The sequence below is a fragment of the Mustela nivalis genome (genome assembly GCF_964662115.1).
Source record: "Mustela nivalis genome assembly, chromosome: 12".
Lineage (NCBI taxonomy): Eukaryota > Metazoa > Chordata > Mammalia > Carnivora > Mustelidae > Mustela > Mustela nivalis.
This window is the reverse complement of record NC_139031.1, coordinates 68687840-68704143: the sequence shown is the minus strand read 5'-3', so window position 1 is coordinate 68704143 and position 16304 is coordinate 68687840. Positions and strand designations below refer to the sequence as shown.

The 16304-nt window shown below is 41.8% G+C and overlaps 1 protein-coding gene across 4 annotated transcripts in view; it reads right to left on the bottom strand.

The window, feature by feature from the left end:
• The window catches only part of CDK6 (cyclin dependent kinase 6), a 244070-nt gene that overhangs the window by 59438 nt on the left and 168328 nt on the right, over positions 1 to 16304 (bottom strand). For all 4 annotated transcript variants that reach the window (XM_082692623.1, XM_082692625.1, XM_082692622.1 and 1 more), the window contains exon 5: positions 14501 to 14610. In XM_082692623.1, coding sequence (XP_082548749.1) covers positions 14501 to 14610 — 110 coding nt within the window. The remainder of the gene's footprint in view (positions 1 to 14500; positions 14611 to 16304) is intronic.

The following is a 16304-nucleotide window of genomic DNA, read 5'->3' as shown; positions in this document are numbered from 1 at the left end:
TTTATAGGTGTGCATGTGTATGTATATATTTATTTATAAACACAAACACACACTTTTGAATTTGTAATAAACTGGAAATCTGGAAGATCTGGAAGTATAGCCAGAGGGTTCTCTTTGGGAAGTGGATTTTGGATGAGAGTACAGAAAAGATAATATTCCCTTTTATACTTCTGTGCCATTTGGCATTTTTTTCACAACCAGACTCTTCTACCTTGTGGCTAAAAGTTTTTCTTTAAAAAAAAAAAAAAAAAAGCTAATTGGTGTCTAAATCTCATTTGTTCCTGCCCTTAGCAATCCTCAATTCCACAAGTGGCACGTGGAGAGATCACAGAGCAGTCGAGGTTCCAGGGGCAAGCAATCTTAGAGGAGGATGCAGTGGGGAGGATATGGGGGTCTGACAAACCCTCTTGAAGGTTGGTGTTTAAGTGCCACCAATTTGGGGACAAAGGCCAAGCAGCTGTTCTACACCAACTCTCTCAGTTCTACATACAAGGACCCCAACTGTTACAGCCTCTGCCAAACTAGAAAAGATGCAGGAGAGAGAATGAGGAACCTCACCGAGGTTCAGTGAGCCTCGGATAGAAGGGCGCTGACTCACTTTTCCTCCCCTTTCCAATAAACAGCAGTCTGGTTTTTCTTTCTTTTCCTTCTGTTTGATGGTTTAGACCTGTGCAGTCTAGTCCGTCCACGAGGCTACTGAGCATTTGAATTTGACGAGTCTGAACTGACATGGGCTGTTAAGTGCAAACACACAGGGGCTCTGAAGACTGATTATGAAGAATGTAAAATATCTCATTCACATTTTTAAATATTCATTACATGTTGAAGTAATATTTTGGATATATTGTATTAAATAAATATATGATTAAATCTAATTTTACCTGTTTCTTGTCACCTTTTTATTTTATTTTTTTAAAGATTTTATTTATTTATTTGACAGACAGAGATCACAAGTAGGCAGAGAGGCAGGCAGAGAGAGAGAGAGAGAGAGGAAAGCAGACTTCCTGCGGAGCAGGGAGCCCGATGCGGGGCTCGATCCCAGGACCCTGAGATCATGACCCGAGCCGAAGGCAGCAGCCCAAACCACTGAGCCACCCAGGTGCCCCTCTTGTCACCTTTTTAAAGGGGGCTACTAGAAAATTCTAAGTTACACTGTGGCTCATGTTATGTTTTTTTCTTTTTGAAAGATTATTTATTTATTTATTTATTTGAGAGAGAGAGAGAGAGAGAGAATAAAAGAGAGAGCATGAGATGAGAGATGTCAGTGGGAGAAGTAGACTTCCTGCCCAGTAGGGAGTCTGATGTGGGACTTGATCCAGATACTCCGGGATCATCACCTGAGCCAAAGGCAGTCGCTTAACCAACTGAGCCACCCGGGCGCCCTCATGTTATATTTCTGTTGGACAGAGCTGCTTTAGACCTTCTTGGATGGAATATCTATATATTTAAATGTTTATAAAAGGGAACAGCAGGGTGGAGAGGCAGGTATGAACAAACACACACCCACACACACCCTGACTGTTATAATGCTACTCTCTATGATTTTGATGCCTCTCTAATTTTTAGTGTTGCTTACTACAAATTCAGTTCAGGGTACCTGCTACAGGTCTGAGTTGTATTATAGCTGGTACATAGGTACCTATTATATATACCTGTTATAGCTCCGAGTTCACGGTCTGCCAAGGAGCAGATGTGGGATCCTGGGATGTCACTTAGGGAGATTTAAACTGAATAATGCATGTCAAGTGTTCAGGACCATATACAAGGATATGTAATAACCCTTTGTCTGTTGACAAGCATTAGTTGTATTAGACGTGGGGGAGAGTTCCAAAAATCACCAAATCATGCCTCTACCAGAAGCAAACAATACCAGAGTTAGAATGAATATTGGACAGTATCCACTAGTGTGTGTTAAAATTCTTACAAATCTCAGCAGCCCGATATATAAAAAAGAGGAAATCAAGTTGCTTTGAATGAAGCTCAGCGTGGGAGCAAGAAACGATGGTAACTCCTGAAGTCTCTGGGTGTGGGTGAAGGCCACGGATGTGCTATCTTAATCTGGCCTCTCCCTTTGCTGGATAAAGACATGAAGCTCCAGGTTGATGACTTGCCTTCAGTCACAGAGCTGGCAAGGAGATAGGGCTGAAGCAGAGCAAAGCAGCGGATTGCTAAGAAAGAACACTGTGCTGCATCACATGGTTCCTGCCCTCAGTGTGGGCAACCTGCACGCACAGGAAGTGGCTGAGGAAAGCGCCACAAGACAGGGGCAGCCGGATTGCGGAGGGGCTATGGAGGTGTGGGGGAGGGCGGCAGGTCTCTCTCTGAGGAACCAGTTTCAAGGTGCAGTTCTAGAAAAAGAGGGCAGGTGGGCCCCCAGGTCAAGAGAAGCTTGTGGGTTCTATGGGAGAAAACCCCGAGGCCAATTTTGGGGTCCAAAGGTAGGTCATTTTCATGAACATACAGTTACATCTTAGAGCAGAATATATGCTGAGGCCAGAAGAGAGATGGGGCTTCTTTAAAAGGTCCTGAGAGCCAAGGATCCTACACCAGCTTTCACAAGTTTTTGCAAAGGGTTGAGAATAGGAAGATGAACTTATGCTAAATCCATGAACAGGTAGGAGGCAGGAAAGCAGGCTGCCGCGTTACCGCTGTAGGCTGACTGTTAAGGACCATACTGAGGCGATAGAAGTCCAGGTCTGAGGGATCCTGTGGAGACAAGGGTCTACAGGACTTGGATGTATGAGAAGGATAAGGAGGATCCCAAATGACTTTAGGGACCTAGCTGGGTAACTGGGGTATGTGGGTTCCATTAACAGGGAAAAAGATGGTGAGAGGAATTGCTGGTTTGGAGGTCTGATGAAGGCGGGGTGTCTGTGAGACGGTTGGTGGAGTGTCATTCCCTCAGAGAACTGAAATGGGGCTCTGGAGCCCATCTGCATCTGATCTAGACAGAAAGTCTTTGGGAACATCCAGGTTTGGGAGAGAAGGAAGAAGAGCGGTAACAGAGATAAAGGCAGTGTGCTCTTCACCGACAGCAAGGGCAGGGAGGGTGTAATGGAACCGGTGGTCATGAGATTCAGATACTGAAGACACTGAGCAAGAAGAGAATGGAGAAATGGTCCTTATCTGCTCAGAAGGCAGCAGATGGATGCCAGGAGGATGGTGTGGTCAAATATGCCTGTGTTCAGAGCCTCTTCTCCTTACTCATTAGCTGTGGTACTCTGTACTACTTAACCTTTTCAGACCTCAGTTTTCTTACCTGTAAAATGGGGGACAACAGTATCCCTTAAGGTTATTCTGAGATTTAAATAAAATTATATATATATAGATATATATATATATATAAAATTTAAAAATTTTACTTATTTACTTAACAGAGAGAGACACAGCAAGAGAGAGGGAACAGAAGCAGAGGGAGTGGGAGAGGAAGAAGCAGGCTTCCTGCTGAGCAGAGAGCCCTATGTGGGGCTCAATCCCAGGACTCCAAGATCATGACCTGAGCTGAAGGCAGACGCTTTAGAACTGAGACACCCAGGTGCCCCGAAATTATGTATTTTAAGGCACTCAACATAGCTCATAGCAAGTGCCTGGTAAATATTATCGGTCATTTTTTCAATTTAAGGAATGGCACATGGTGAAGAAGTGGAGGCTGTGTGTAGAGACCCTGTTGTTTTTAGAAGTTTGGTCATGAAGGGAAGGCGAAAGACTGAGGGCATAAAAGGGGGAGTGAAGTCTTTTCTAGGCTGGAGTCATGAAAGCCAGTGGACAGGGAGATTCTGAAATGGCAAATCAGAAGGTGGTAACACATGGTGGGGGAGTCCAGAAGCAGGTGCATCAAGAACACAAGTCAAAGGACTTGTCTTGTAAGGGGAGAATGCAGCCTTCTTTGAAAAGGGAGAGAAAGGGGAGAGAAAGAGGGTCCCTGGGTGGTTCGGTCTGTCAAGCATCCAGCTCTTGATTTCTGCTCAGGTCACCATCTCAGGGTCTTGAGCCCGGATTCTCTCTCTTGCCCTCCCTCCCCTCCCTCACTTGTGCTCTCTCTCTCTCATATAAATAAATCTTAAAAAAAAAAAAAAAAAAAAAAGAAAAGAAAAGTGGAGAGAAGGAAGAGAGGGTGAGATAAAGAGAGATTTCTGAGCTGAACGAAGGCACAGAGGAACTCACTTTGAATAGCTTCACTCAACTCAATCAAGTGGAGATGTGGCTGAATGTTGGGTTGGGAGAATGGGAACAGACTGGGCTTAAGGACTGCGGGGGATAGAAGGGGAAGGAACTATGCATGGGACCAGGTCTGAGACCAAGAGAAAGAGGACCCAGAGGAGAGGACAGGAACCCAGATGGCAAGTGTTGAAAAGCTTGTGGGCTCCTGTTGCCCTTACTTCTGCCTATGAGTGGCGCTTTATTTTTAATGGTGAAACACTTGTGAAACGATGAGCCCTAAGGTGCAGTGAGTGCCCCTGAGGAGCGAGCAGAGGACACAAGTCCGTCAGAAGGTCCCGAGTGCTTCAGCACAGGCTAGGGGATAGGGAGATGGTAAGCTGAACAATGCAGCGAAGCCAGTCAGGACCCCCAATCTGCTATTTCCTCCTCCGTGAAAAGCATTTCCATCAACAACAGTTCTTCTTACTCTGGAGTAGTTTAAGAAAGTGGCTATGCTTACACAAAAGCTCTATGTTTCAAAAAACAAAACAACAGGGGCGCCTGGGTGGCTCAGTGGTTTAAGCCTCTGCCTTCGGCTCAGGTCATGATCTCAGGGTCCTGGGATCGAGCCCCGTGTCGGGCTCTCTGCTCAGCAGGGAGCCTGCTTCCCCCCCTCTCTCTGCCTGCCTCTCTGCCTACTTGTGATCTCTCTCTGTCTATCAAATAAATAAATAAAAAAATCTTAAAAAAAAAAAAAACAACAAAACAAAACAAAACCAAAATCACTAGATCTCTATGTGACAGGTGAGGTAATGAAGACAGGGGAGACAGAAGGGAGAGAGGATGGCAAAAAGGAGCCAGGAGGCTTTGGCAGAACAGTGCCCTCAGCACCAGGTGGCCAAGAAAATCCCAGTTCCCTTCTCAAGGGAATAGAACATTGACAGAAAAGGGCCTGAAGGAGACTTCGAGGAAAAGTTCAGTGAAGTGGGGCCACCTGTGGCTCAGAACAGGGATTCCAAAGGACAGAGTGGAAAGGACTAACAGAAGTGGGGGAGCCAGAGAGGGGGAAGGAGGTTGCTCAGAATAGGGATAAGACCATGGGGAGAAGTCACAGACCAGTAACTGTCAGTAAAAGGGAAGCGATGACTTAGGTAGCTGGAGGGAAGAACTGGCAGAACTGGCAGGAAGGGTCCTATTAAGATAAAATCTAGTTTGCAGAGAAGACCACAAAACAGGCAGCCCCAGGGTGCTAGACTGGAGTGGCCCTGGGTTGGGATGCTGGAGTCCCGCAGAGCTGTCCTGACAGGCAAGGGCCATGCCTGACGCTGGCTTCTCAGTACACATCACAAAAACAAATGCATTTTTCAAATTTGTGTTAAAGTAAGATATGTATTAAGAATAAGAGAGGGGCGCCTGGGTGGCTCAGTGGGTTAAAGCCTCTGCCTTAGGCTCAGGTGATGATCCCAGGGTCCTGGGATTGAGCACCACATTGGCTCTCAGCTCAGCAGTGAGCCTGCTTCCCCATCTCTGTGCCTACTTATGATCTCTCTCTCTCTCTCTCAAATAAATAAATAAAATCTTAAAAAAAAAAACCAAAAAGAATAAGAGAAATAATGGTACAACTGGGTGGCACAGTTGGTTAAGCATATGCCTTCTGTTGGGGTCAGGATCTCAGGGTCCTAGGGATCAGCTCCCACATGGGGCTCCTTGCTTGGTGGGGAGCCTGCTTCTTCCTCTACCTGTGGCTCCCCTTGCTTCTCTCTCTCTCTCTTGACAAATAAATAAATAAATAAAATCTTTTAAAATATCAAAAAAAAGAAAGGATAAGAGAAATCAACATCGATTACCTTAAAAAGCACTCATTCATTCTCAGAACTACCCTCATGCATTATTCAACCAAGATCAGTTCTTTTCCTTAGTACCATCCTGGGTATTTCCTTACATAAGAAAATGCTTCTGTAAAGCTATTCCTATTTGCTTGGTTCTTTTTTTTTTTTTTTTTTTTTTAAGATTTTATTTATTTTTTTGACAGAGATCAGAAGTAGTCAGGGAGGCAGACAGAAAGAGAGAGAGGAGGAAGCAGGCTCCCTGCGAAGCATAGAGCCTGATGCAGGGCTCATCCCAGGACCCTGAGATCATGACCTGAGCTGAAGGCAGAGGCTTTAACCCACTGAGCCACCCAAGAGCCCCTGGTTGGTTCTTTAAAGGAAAAAAAAAAAAAAGGCCTAGGAAAGCAACCAAGAAGAGGTAAGAAATCTCAAGGCCCAGCGAAGTGCCCTGGTTTCCATACACGTGTTCTGACCTAACCTGTGGTGACGGGTTTCCACTCACAGGCTAGAGCTTGGGTGCCTTGGTGTTCAGGTCACTCTATTAAAGACCTCATTTTACTGATGTCATTTTAGAGAGCACTCAAAGAAGGGGAAACACCAACAGAATAACCAGTGGGAAAATTGGCAAGACACTCAGTGAATGACATTTTAAAGACATTTGTTCACAGACCATTCAGCCACAAAGGATGGTTTCACTGTCAGTTTCTCAGCTACTGGGTGTTTAATTCATAGAAATCAATGACGACAAGTCGAGAGAGGCCACCATACATGGGATAATATAACCATGAAGCCTTGTTTGTTTCCTTCCAACAGTGACCGTATTTATTATATTGTTCCTGGCGGCATTTGGCATTTCTTAGCTAGGGATCAGTAGAGCAGGCAACTCAGAACTTCTAAGAATTACTATCTGCTTACCACAATCTCCATATTCAAAGAACTAGTTTGAGAATTAGTTTTTTTTTTTTTCCAAAGAATTAGCATGTTTTAATGTTTAAACGTGCATTTTCTTTTTATGAGTTTGCTATAACCTGGAAAACCCCATCATTTTCAAACCACTAACAAGAAGTCCGAGCAGGAGCACAAGATAACCTGGATAGCTAACAACTGTGAACTTAATTTGCTATGAAGTTAAAACCAATCTATCCTACCCATCCCTCATCCCTCCATCACTCTCTCCTATCCCACTGCATGTCATCCTTAACCTGACTAGTGTTTTTTGGTATTAAAATGTAACTCAATGTGGAGTTCAGATGGGCCACCTACAGACAAAGAGCTAATGGACGAAGATAAAAGGCTTCGACTCTTTATTCAATTCATAGCTGCTGCACCAAGTCATTGGTGGCAATCACTAAACCCAGATCATAGAGACAGAGAGTATTCAAACTCCCTGGCAACCCTTAATATCACAGAGCATCATTCAACCTTTCTAATATAGGAAAAACTGGAAATCAAAACTATTAAGCATATGGTTTGCTTCTTGACCTTTCTAAAATGTCACGGCTGCCACACTGCAATAACGCAGAAAACATTGCAGATAAAAATATGACCTAGCAGGTAAAACAGCAGCAAGAGCAGAAACATGACAGAGGGGGGAAAAGCGTCAAAGTATACAGAGTCAGGCAAACCTGAGTTCAAATTTGGCTCTGGTATTTAAGAGCCGTGTGCCCATGGTCAAGTTATCTACTCTCCTTGCTGAAGACTTTCGTTCGTCATCTGGAAACTCTGGAGGATAGTCCTCAGAACGTGGGTTTACTGAGGTAACGCACGTGAAGGGCCTGGCCCTGGGTCTGTCATATGACAGACAAGTGTTACCTCCCTTTGTTTCTTATTTTTCTCCCCAGGTTATGGAGAATGGTGAGCCTTAACTAATGCAGAAATGACCATTCCTTAACGATTTTACATAAACAACTAGGATGTGACCTCTAAGGAAGGTTAATACTGACTTCTGGCCTTCCACTGAAAAACCTCTTTCCCTCTCCGGAAACAATATTCTCCTTATACCTATTCACAGAACCCTTTGCTTCTTCACAGGACTTACCCTGGCTGAGGTTAATCAACTAAATTGTGCATGCAATGCCTCTCTTCCCCACTAGGATTTAATTTTTCTCTCTAAAATGGGTCTTGCATATAGTGGCCACGCAGTAAGTTATTTGTAGACTAAATGAAACACCTGTTACAAGGTTTCCAGCATGTGAAATTTACCACTGGTAGTATGTGAGAAAGATGATTTTAGGGCTTGAACATGGACTAAGTTTCTCAAGAATTTTAATGGTTATATATTTATTTGTGTGTGTACTAGACAAATAACTGGCTCATCAAATCTGTGATTTTATATATTTTTGCTTTGGATGAGAATAAAAAATAGTAAGCTGTCTAGAAAATATAAAAAGGAACCAAATGGGGCTGAAGAATACAATAACCAAAATGAAAAATACATTAGAGGGAATCAATAGCAGGATTTGAGGGTACAGAAGAATCAATCAGTGATAGCGTCAAGGTAAGTGGAAATTACCCAACTGGAATAGCAGAAAGAAAAAGGAGTGAAAAAAATCAAGATAGTTTAAGGGGCCTCTGGGGCACCATTAAGTATACTAACATTCATATTATGGGGCTCCTAAAAAGAGAAAAGAGACAGAAAAGGACAAAAAAACCCATTTGAAAAAAATAATGGCTAAAAACTTCCGACAGAAAAGGACAAAAAAACCCATTTGAAAAAAATAATGGCTAAAAACTTCCCTAACCTGATGAAGGAAAAGACACCCAACTTCAGGAAGCACACAGAGAGCCCCAAATAAAAGGAACTCAAAGAGATCCACACCAAGACACATTATATTCAATGTGTCAACAGTTAAAAAGAGAATCTTAAAAGCAACAAGAGAGAAACAACTTATGGGAACCCCCATAAGACCATGAGCTGATTTTTCAGCAGAAACTTTATAGGCCAGAAGAGAGTGGCAGAATATATTGAGAGTGCTAAAAGGGAAATATTTGCAACCAAGACTATTCTACCCAGCAAGATTATTATTCAGTATAGAAGGAGAGATAAAGAGTTTTGCAGATAAGCAAAAGCTAAAAGAGTTTATCAACACCAAATTGGCCTTACAAGCAATGTTAAAGAGATTTCTTTAAGCGCAAAACAAAATGGCTAAGTAGTAAAATCATCTAGAGTTATAAATAATCAGGCAAGGAATACAAAAAATAATATGTAGAATATAATGTCAAAAACATAAAACATGGATGGGAGGGATTAAAAATGCTTTTAATCCCTGCTTTTAGAATGTGCTTGAACTTCAGCAACTGTCAACTTAAAATAGATTCCTATAATATATAGGACAGGATCTTGTATATGAATCTCATGGTAACCACAAACCAAATAGCTCTGATAGATACGCAAAACATAAGGAGAAAGAAATATAAACATAACATTAAGGAAAGTCACCAAGTCACAAGGGAAGAGAACAAAAGAAGGAACCAGAACTATAAAAACAACCAGAAAACAATCAACAAAATGGCAATAAGTACATATCTATCGACAATTTACTTTAAAAGTAAATGGACTAAATGCTCCAATCAAAAGACACAGAGTGGTTGAATGGATAAAAAAACCAAGACCTATCTATATGTTGCCTACAAGAGACTCACTTCAGATCTAAAGACATGCACATACTGAAAATAAAGGGATGGAAAAAGATATTCCATGCAAGTGGAAATGAAAAGAAAGCTAAAGTAGCAATACTCACATCACGCAAAACGGATTTTAAAATAAAGACTGTAGGGGCACCTGGGTAGCTCAGTCAGTTAAGTGTCTGCCTTCTTTGGCTCAGGTCATAATCTCTGATCTTGGGATGAAGCCCTGCATCAGGCTCCCTGTTCCATGGGAAGCCTGCTTCTCTCCTACCTCTGCCCCTCCCCCTGCTTCTGCCCATCCCAATAAATAAATTAAAAATAAATAAATAAAATCTTTTATAAAAAGCAAAGTTTAATAAGAAACAAAAACATTATATATTCATAAAGGATCAATCCAACAAGATAAATATCTACGCACCCAACATGGGGCTTCTAAACATATAAAGCAAATATTAGCAAAAATAAAGGGAGAAACTGACAGTAATATAGTAACAGCAGGGGACTTTAACACTCCACTTACACCAATGGATAGATCATTTAGACAGAAATATCAGTAAGGAAACACTGGCCTAAATGACCCATTAGACCAGATGAACTTCACAGATATTTATAGGATATAACATCCCAAGGCAGCAGAGTATACATTCTTTTCAAGTCCACATGGAACATTTTCCAGGATAGATCACACGTTAAGCCACAAACCAAGTCTTTATAAATTTAAGAATTAAAAGCATATAAAAACATCTTTCAAACCCCAATGGTATGAAACTATAAATCAATCACAAGAAGAAAACTGGAAGAAACACAAACACATGGAGGCTAAACAAGCTACCTAACAACCCACAGGTCAATGAAAAAAATCGAAGAGGAAATCAAAATATGCCTTGAGAAATGAAAGGTAAACACAATAGTCCAAAATCTAAAAGACACAGCAAAAGCCAAAATTTTAGAGTGAGACAGGTCTACCACAAGAAGCAAGCATCCACCCTCACCCCTAAAAGAACAGAAAAAGAATAGTCTAAAGTTAGTGGAAGGAAAATAATAATAAAGATGAGAGCAGAAATAAATGAAATACAGCCAAATCTAAGGTATCGTGGGTTTGTTTCTAGACCACTCTAATAGAGTGAGTATCAATAAAGTGAATCAAATGAATATTTTTGGTTTCCTAGGGCATATAAAAATCATGTTTTTACATACGCTGTTGTCCATTAAGTGTGTAATAGCATTATGTCTTAAAAAAAATCCAATGTATATACCTTAATTTAAAATACTTTATTGCCAAAAAATGATGGCCATCGTGTTTAGTGAGTTATAATCACTGGTCATAGATCACCATAACAAACATAATAATGAACAAGTCTGAAATATTGCAAGGATTACCAAAGTGTGACAGACACACAAAGTCATAAGCAAATGCTGTTGGAAAAATGTTGTGGACAGACTTGCCTGAGTCAGGATTGCCACAAAGCATTTGTAAAAAAAAAATGCAGTATCTGCAAAGCACAATCAAATGAGGTATGGCTGTAGTTAGTAATATATAACAAGTTTGAATGGTGACAAATAGTAGCTAGATTTAACGTGGTGATTGATTTGTAATACACATGAATGTTCAATCACTAGATTGTACACCTGAAACTAATATATTATTGTATGTCAATTATACTTCAATTTAAAAAAGTAAATTGTGTAGGGTAAACAATTATGTAAGTATAGTTATTTTAAGAATATGGCAAAAACCATGAAGGTATTAAGAAAGATGACAACATGTGGGAAAACTGCCATTGTAACAGGTGGGAACCCAGAGTGGACACATGCCACGATTCTCTGATTTAGGGTTATAGCCTAAGGTAATGAGGAAGACTGCTTTCAGAATCTCTGGCTCGCAAATTCTCCGCAGGACAATGTAATAGGCGTGTCAGCGCTGACCCAGGAGTCAAGCTAGAGTTAGGTCAAGCTGGCGGTTGGACCCCCAAAACTCATCTGGCATGAGTAAGAAGCATGCACATTCAGATATCTTGGTGTAATTATAAGAAATACCAAACATGAAGAGAGCAGGAACAAGGGTCAGATCCCATGGCCAGATTCAAGGTCAAAACCAAACCAGCAGGAACTACCTAGGAGAGAAAGCACCTAGCCCAGGAACTATGTGTGGTAGGTCTGGATTCACTCTCCTTCAGCCATAAAGGCATATGGGCCTGGATTCTGATACTGCTTCCACCTTCAGGCAGTTAATTCTCAATTTAGTACCTCTACACAAGGCTCCAAGAGAGAGGATAGCTTTCTTTTGTGCACATCTAAAGAGCCAATGGGTCTCCACCAACCATCTCCCTTTCTAAGCAAACTGAAGCCAGCTGTTGCTGCCATCATGAAAGGAGCCTTTCTCTGAGCCTCCAACCTTAGGTTCCCCCTTCTGGTGCTGGGTGAAGGGAAGGGTATCCCTGTCATCCTGGATTGGAACAGAGAATGAATTTTCCCATAGAAAAAAATGTCATCTGGAGACAATAGGTTTTGATGGATTAGCACAAATAATATTTCATATATATTCCAGGTTATGTAGAATTCTGCAAGCTAGATGGAGCCACTTCAGTGGGAAAATGTTTTAATGCTATAAAACGAAAACTCAGGTTGTAATTGTTCTGTAAGTACTGACCAGCTATACTTAGAAATACCGCAAATTCCTTACTAGTGAATGCTTAATACTATATATCTTAAATTTTACTTTTAACATCTTTCAGGAAAATACTGGTTGTTTCATCAAGAGTGGCTGTGCTCAAGTCTTATCCTACTGAAAAATAACGGACCACTCTCCTCCCATTACAAAAGGGCTCAATCGTTGTATTTGAAGACACTTCTAGACATATAAAGGTAATTCTTTTTTTTTTTTTCATATAAAGGTAATTCTAATAGACATTTCTCTCATCAGTTCTCAGCTAAATGAACTTATTTATGGGATGAACTAGAATGAGTCTCCTCCGACTTCCACCCTGCTTATTTCCTGTTCTGACCATAATCCTTAATTTTTTTTAAAAGGTTTTATTTATTTACTTATTTGAGAGAGCACACACAGGTACATGCCCTTGAGCAGGCAGGTGGGGGGGAGCAGAGGGAGAGGGATAAGCAGACTCCCAGCCAAGGGGGGAGCCGGGCACGGAGCTTAAAGTCATCACCTGAGTCCAAATTAGAGTTGGATGCTCAACTGACCGAGCCGCCCAGGCACTCCTGACCATAATCCTGTAAGCTCATGTTTTCTACACTTGTCTGATGAAAAGAATTACATGACGTGCTTTTTTAAAAACAAGAATGCCTGGCCCCATCCCAGTAATGAATCAGAATCTCTAAAGAAGAGGTCTGGAGTTGCACATTCAAAGTCTGCTCATCCCTGGTGATCCTGTCATCCAACCCAGTGGTTCTTGCCCTGGAGGGTGAATTAGCATCACCTTAAGGGCTTGTTCAAACACAGGTTGCTGAGCTCCAGCCCAAGAAGTTCTGATCAGGTGGATGGGCTGGGGGAGGTGGGAATTTGATTTCTACCAAGGTCCTTAGGGATGCTCTAAAACACTTATTCAACCTGTTTGGCAAACACTAAAGCTGAAATCAACATTACTTTTTCCTTCCCTGCTTGGTACAGAAACAACACTGAATTAAAACGCACAAGCTTCATTTGGGGCAATGCCCCTGCTCCTTTTTAGCTGCTTGATGTTGGACAAATAAATCTGTCCCTGCACCTCTGTAATCTTTCATGGTGAGGCATAAAAAGTAACAGAAGCGAAGAGGTTTGGTACTATACTTGGCACAGAGTAGGCCAGCATCAAACATCTATGTACTCTGATTTCTTGGGCATGATCCCCTCCTGTGAGCTGCATTTATGAAAATGCTGAGTTCTAAAAATAGGTCCCAAAATTTATGACATGCACCAAACTTCATTTGGTTAAAACAAAGCACAGGTTCTTTTCCTTGGGAGCTACCATGTAACTAACATTTTGAATGTAACATGTACAACAGGAATATACTCAGCTTTCCAGCTCACATTTCCCGTGGAAACAAAAATAGAAAACAAGGAGCTAATAGATTACAATTAGGTTCTCTGCTTCATTTTTGATTTGCTGAATTTAGTACCCATGTATGGATTATTTTCCGGGCAGATCTTTATTATATTGTTTTGCCTATTTCTTGTGACCTGAAAATAAAACAAATGAATCACAGCTCTCAGAGTCAGAGGTTCCTGGAGGTCCTCTAGCCTATTAGTGCCACTGAGACACCTCCGATGTGTGGTAGTCCAGTTTCTTCTTGGAACACCCAATGAGAACCCCTATCTTCTCTTCAGATAACTGTCCAATGTTAGATTTTTCCTAGGTCTGAGCAAAAACCTTTACTTCTATCATTTCCCTATCCCTGGTCCCGGTTTTGCTCTGTCGTGCTTAAATATGTCTAATCTCTCCTCATTCCAACAGCACTTTCAGTATTCTGAAGTAGTGCTAACATCTTCCTCGCCTTGTCCTTTTCATCCTGAACATTCTGTGTAAGCCACTATTCTCACCATCAAAATTTCCATATACGTAATAGCCCCGGTTCTTCTCCTGTGGACAAGGTCCACCTTGAGGATATTTCTAGATCCTATCATCAGCAACAAAAATAAGTTGTAAGAACAATGGCATGTTTCTTTCCAAATAGAGTTTCCAAGAGCTGGAAGCTAGAGTCCTACAAAACTACACTGTTCAGGACTGAGAAAGCGTTTCCAGGACAGGCTTGGACGTGGCAGCCCAAAGCAGGGGGATCGGAATATCTGTGTATCTGTATATATCATGACCTTACTTGCAAAAGAAATGCTATGCTGACACTTAAATTATCGAAGATCCAAAAAGTCTTTCCAAGGAAGACAGAATAAAACGAAAGGAATTTCTTACTTTCTACGAAACATTTCTGCAAATATGCAGCCAACACTCCAGAGGTCCACGGGGGTGGCGTAGCTGGACTGAAGCAGGACTTCTGGAGCTCTGTACCACAGCGTGACGACCTGCAAAGGCAAATGGATTGGAGTGTTACTGAGGGAGACGGCTGGTTGCTTCAACTTCTCATCTCAGCCGGTTTAATGCCAGCTCAGCAAGGTGCCTGGCATCATATGGGGACACTGAGATAGAAGCAGTAAGTAATTCAGATTCATTGCTGACAGGCCAGGAAATGACGTCATCCCCACAACCTGGGTTCCCAGCTCAGACGCTGTTTCTTACGAGGATGGTTAAACAACTGAGTTTTAGGAAGCAAAGCAAAGACTTAAAAAAAAAACAACAAAACCCACGGATCTTAACACTGTTATTTTTTTTCTGAAGAGGCTTAAAAAAAACAATACATGGAGAACAGGTGTCAGCAAGGATTCCAGCTCAGTTCCTACGTCAGCATTATTGGGAAATCAGAAGAGGATTCCAGTGATTGCTGAGTGTTGACCTTGAAGTATAAAGAGCACCCAGGACAAGTCAAAGCTACTCTTATCATGAGACTGTGGGGAATCAAAATAAAGCCCCCTTCAATGCCACTCTTTTCAGAAAACAAATTAAGAAACCAAGAACTTGAGAATGTGTAACTCAACTGTCTACACCAATGTGTAAAAAAGTCATCCAGAGGATAGGATTCCTCAATAGGAAGAATCTCACTTAATACAAGAGTAGTGTCCACTGCTGTGGCTCTATCTGCAAGGCTGAGAGGTCTCAAGGCAGAACGCCTATAAAAGGTTCAAGTGCTTCTCTTTTGGGGGGCACAGAGATTCTACAGATGGCTGAAATAAAGGAATATTCTTTGCTGTCACACAAGGAATTCAATACATAAATCTACTATATAAGCATTTTATATTATTCAGATTCCCTTTATCCTAATTTACTATTTGGTCTAATTGCACTTTTGTGGACATCTATCAAAATTTCCTACAATTCTCCTTTATGTATTTTGACGCTGTAGTACTTGGTGCATTCAGATCGCAGTTGCAATTCTCCAGAACATGATTGCCATCTGTTTCCTTCCTTCCTTACAGACACACGTTACCCCTCCCAGCAAGAGACAGAGGCTGGGGCGCCTTGGGGGCTCAGCTGGGGGAAGAGCTAGGTTCTTGGTTTGGGCCAGATCATAATCTCATGGTTATGAGACTGAACCCCAAGTTGGGCTCTGTGCTCAGCGTGGAGTCTGCTTCAGATTCCCTCTCCCTTCCCCCCCCGCTCAAATAAATAAATTTTTAAAATCGTGTTGAAAAAAAAAAAAGATGAGAGAGAATTTAAGTCACCTTCTGTTGAAAATGAGTTGGTCTTAGTGAGTTGGTTGTCTAAACTAACAGAATTTTTCTGAGACCACCAAAACTAGGTCAGCATAAGCCTAGTAGTCTGGGTTGTCTTCTTTAAGATTTTATTTTTAAGTACTCTCTACATACAATGTGGGGCTTGAACTCACAACCCCGAGACCAAGAGCTGCACGCGCAACTGACTGAGCCAGCCAGGTGCCCCATAGTCTTGCTTTTGAAACGCTTCCTCTGAATCCAAATATCATGTGGTGAGAAGCCCACAAAGATGGTCCAGAGGACAGCCCCAGCTAATTCTCAGCTGAAAGCCAGGCAAGTGAGCCATCTTGGACATTCAAGTTGGACTGATCCCCCACACGACTGTGGTCCGCCCGCTCCTGCCAATGTCACAAGGAGCAGAAGGGCCCAGCTGAGTCCAGTCAACTTAT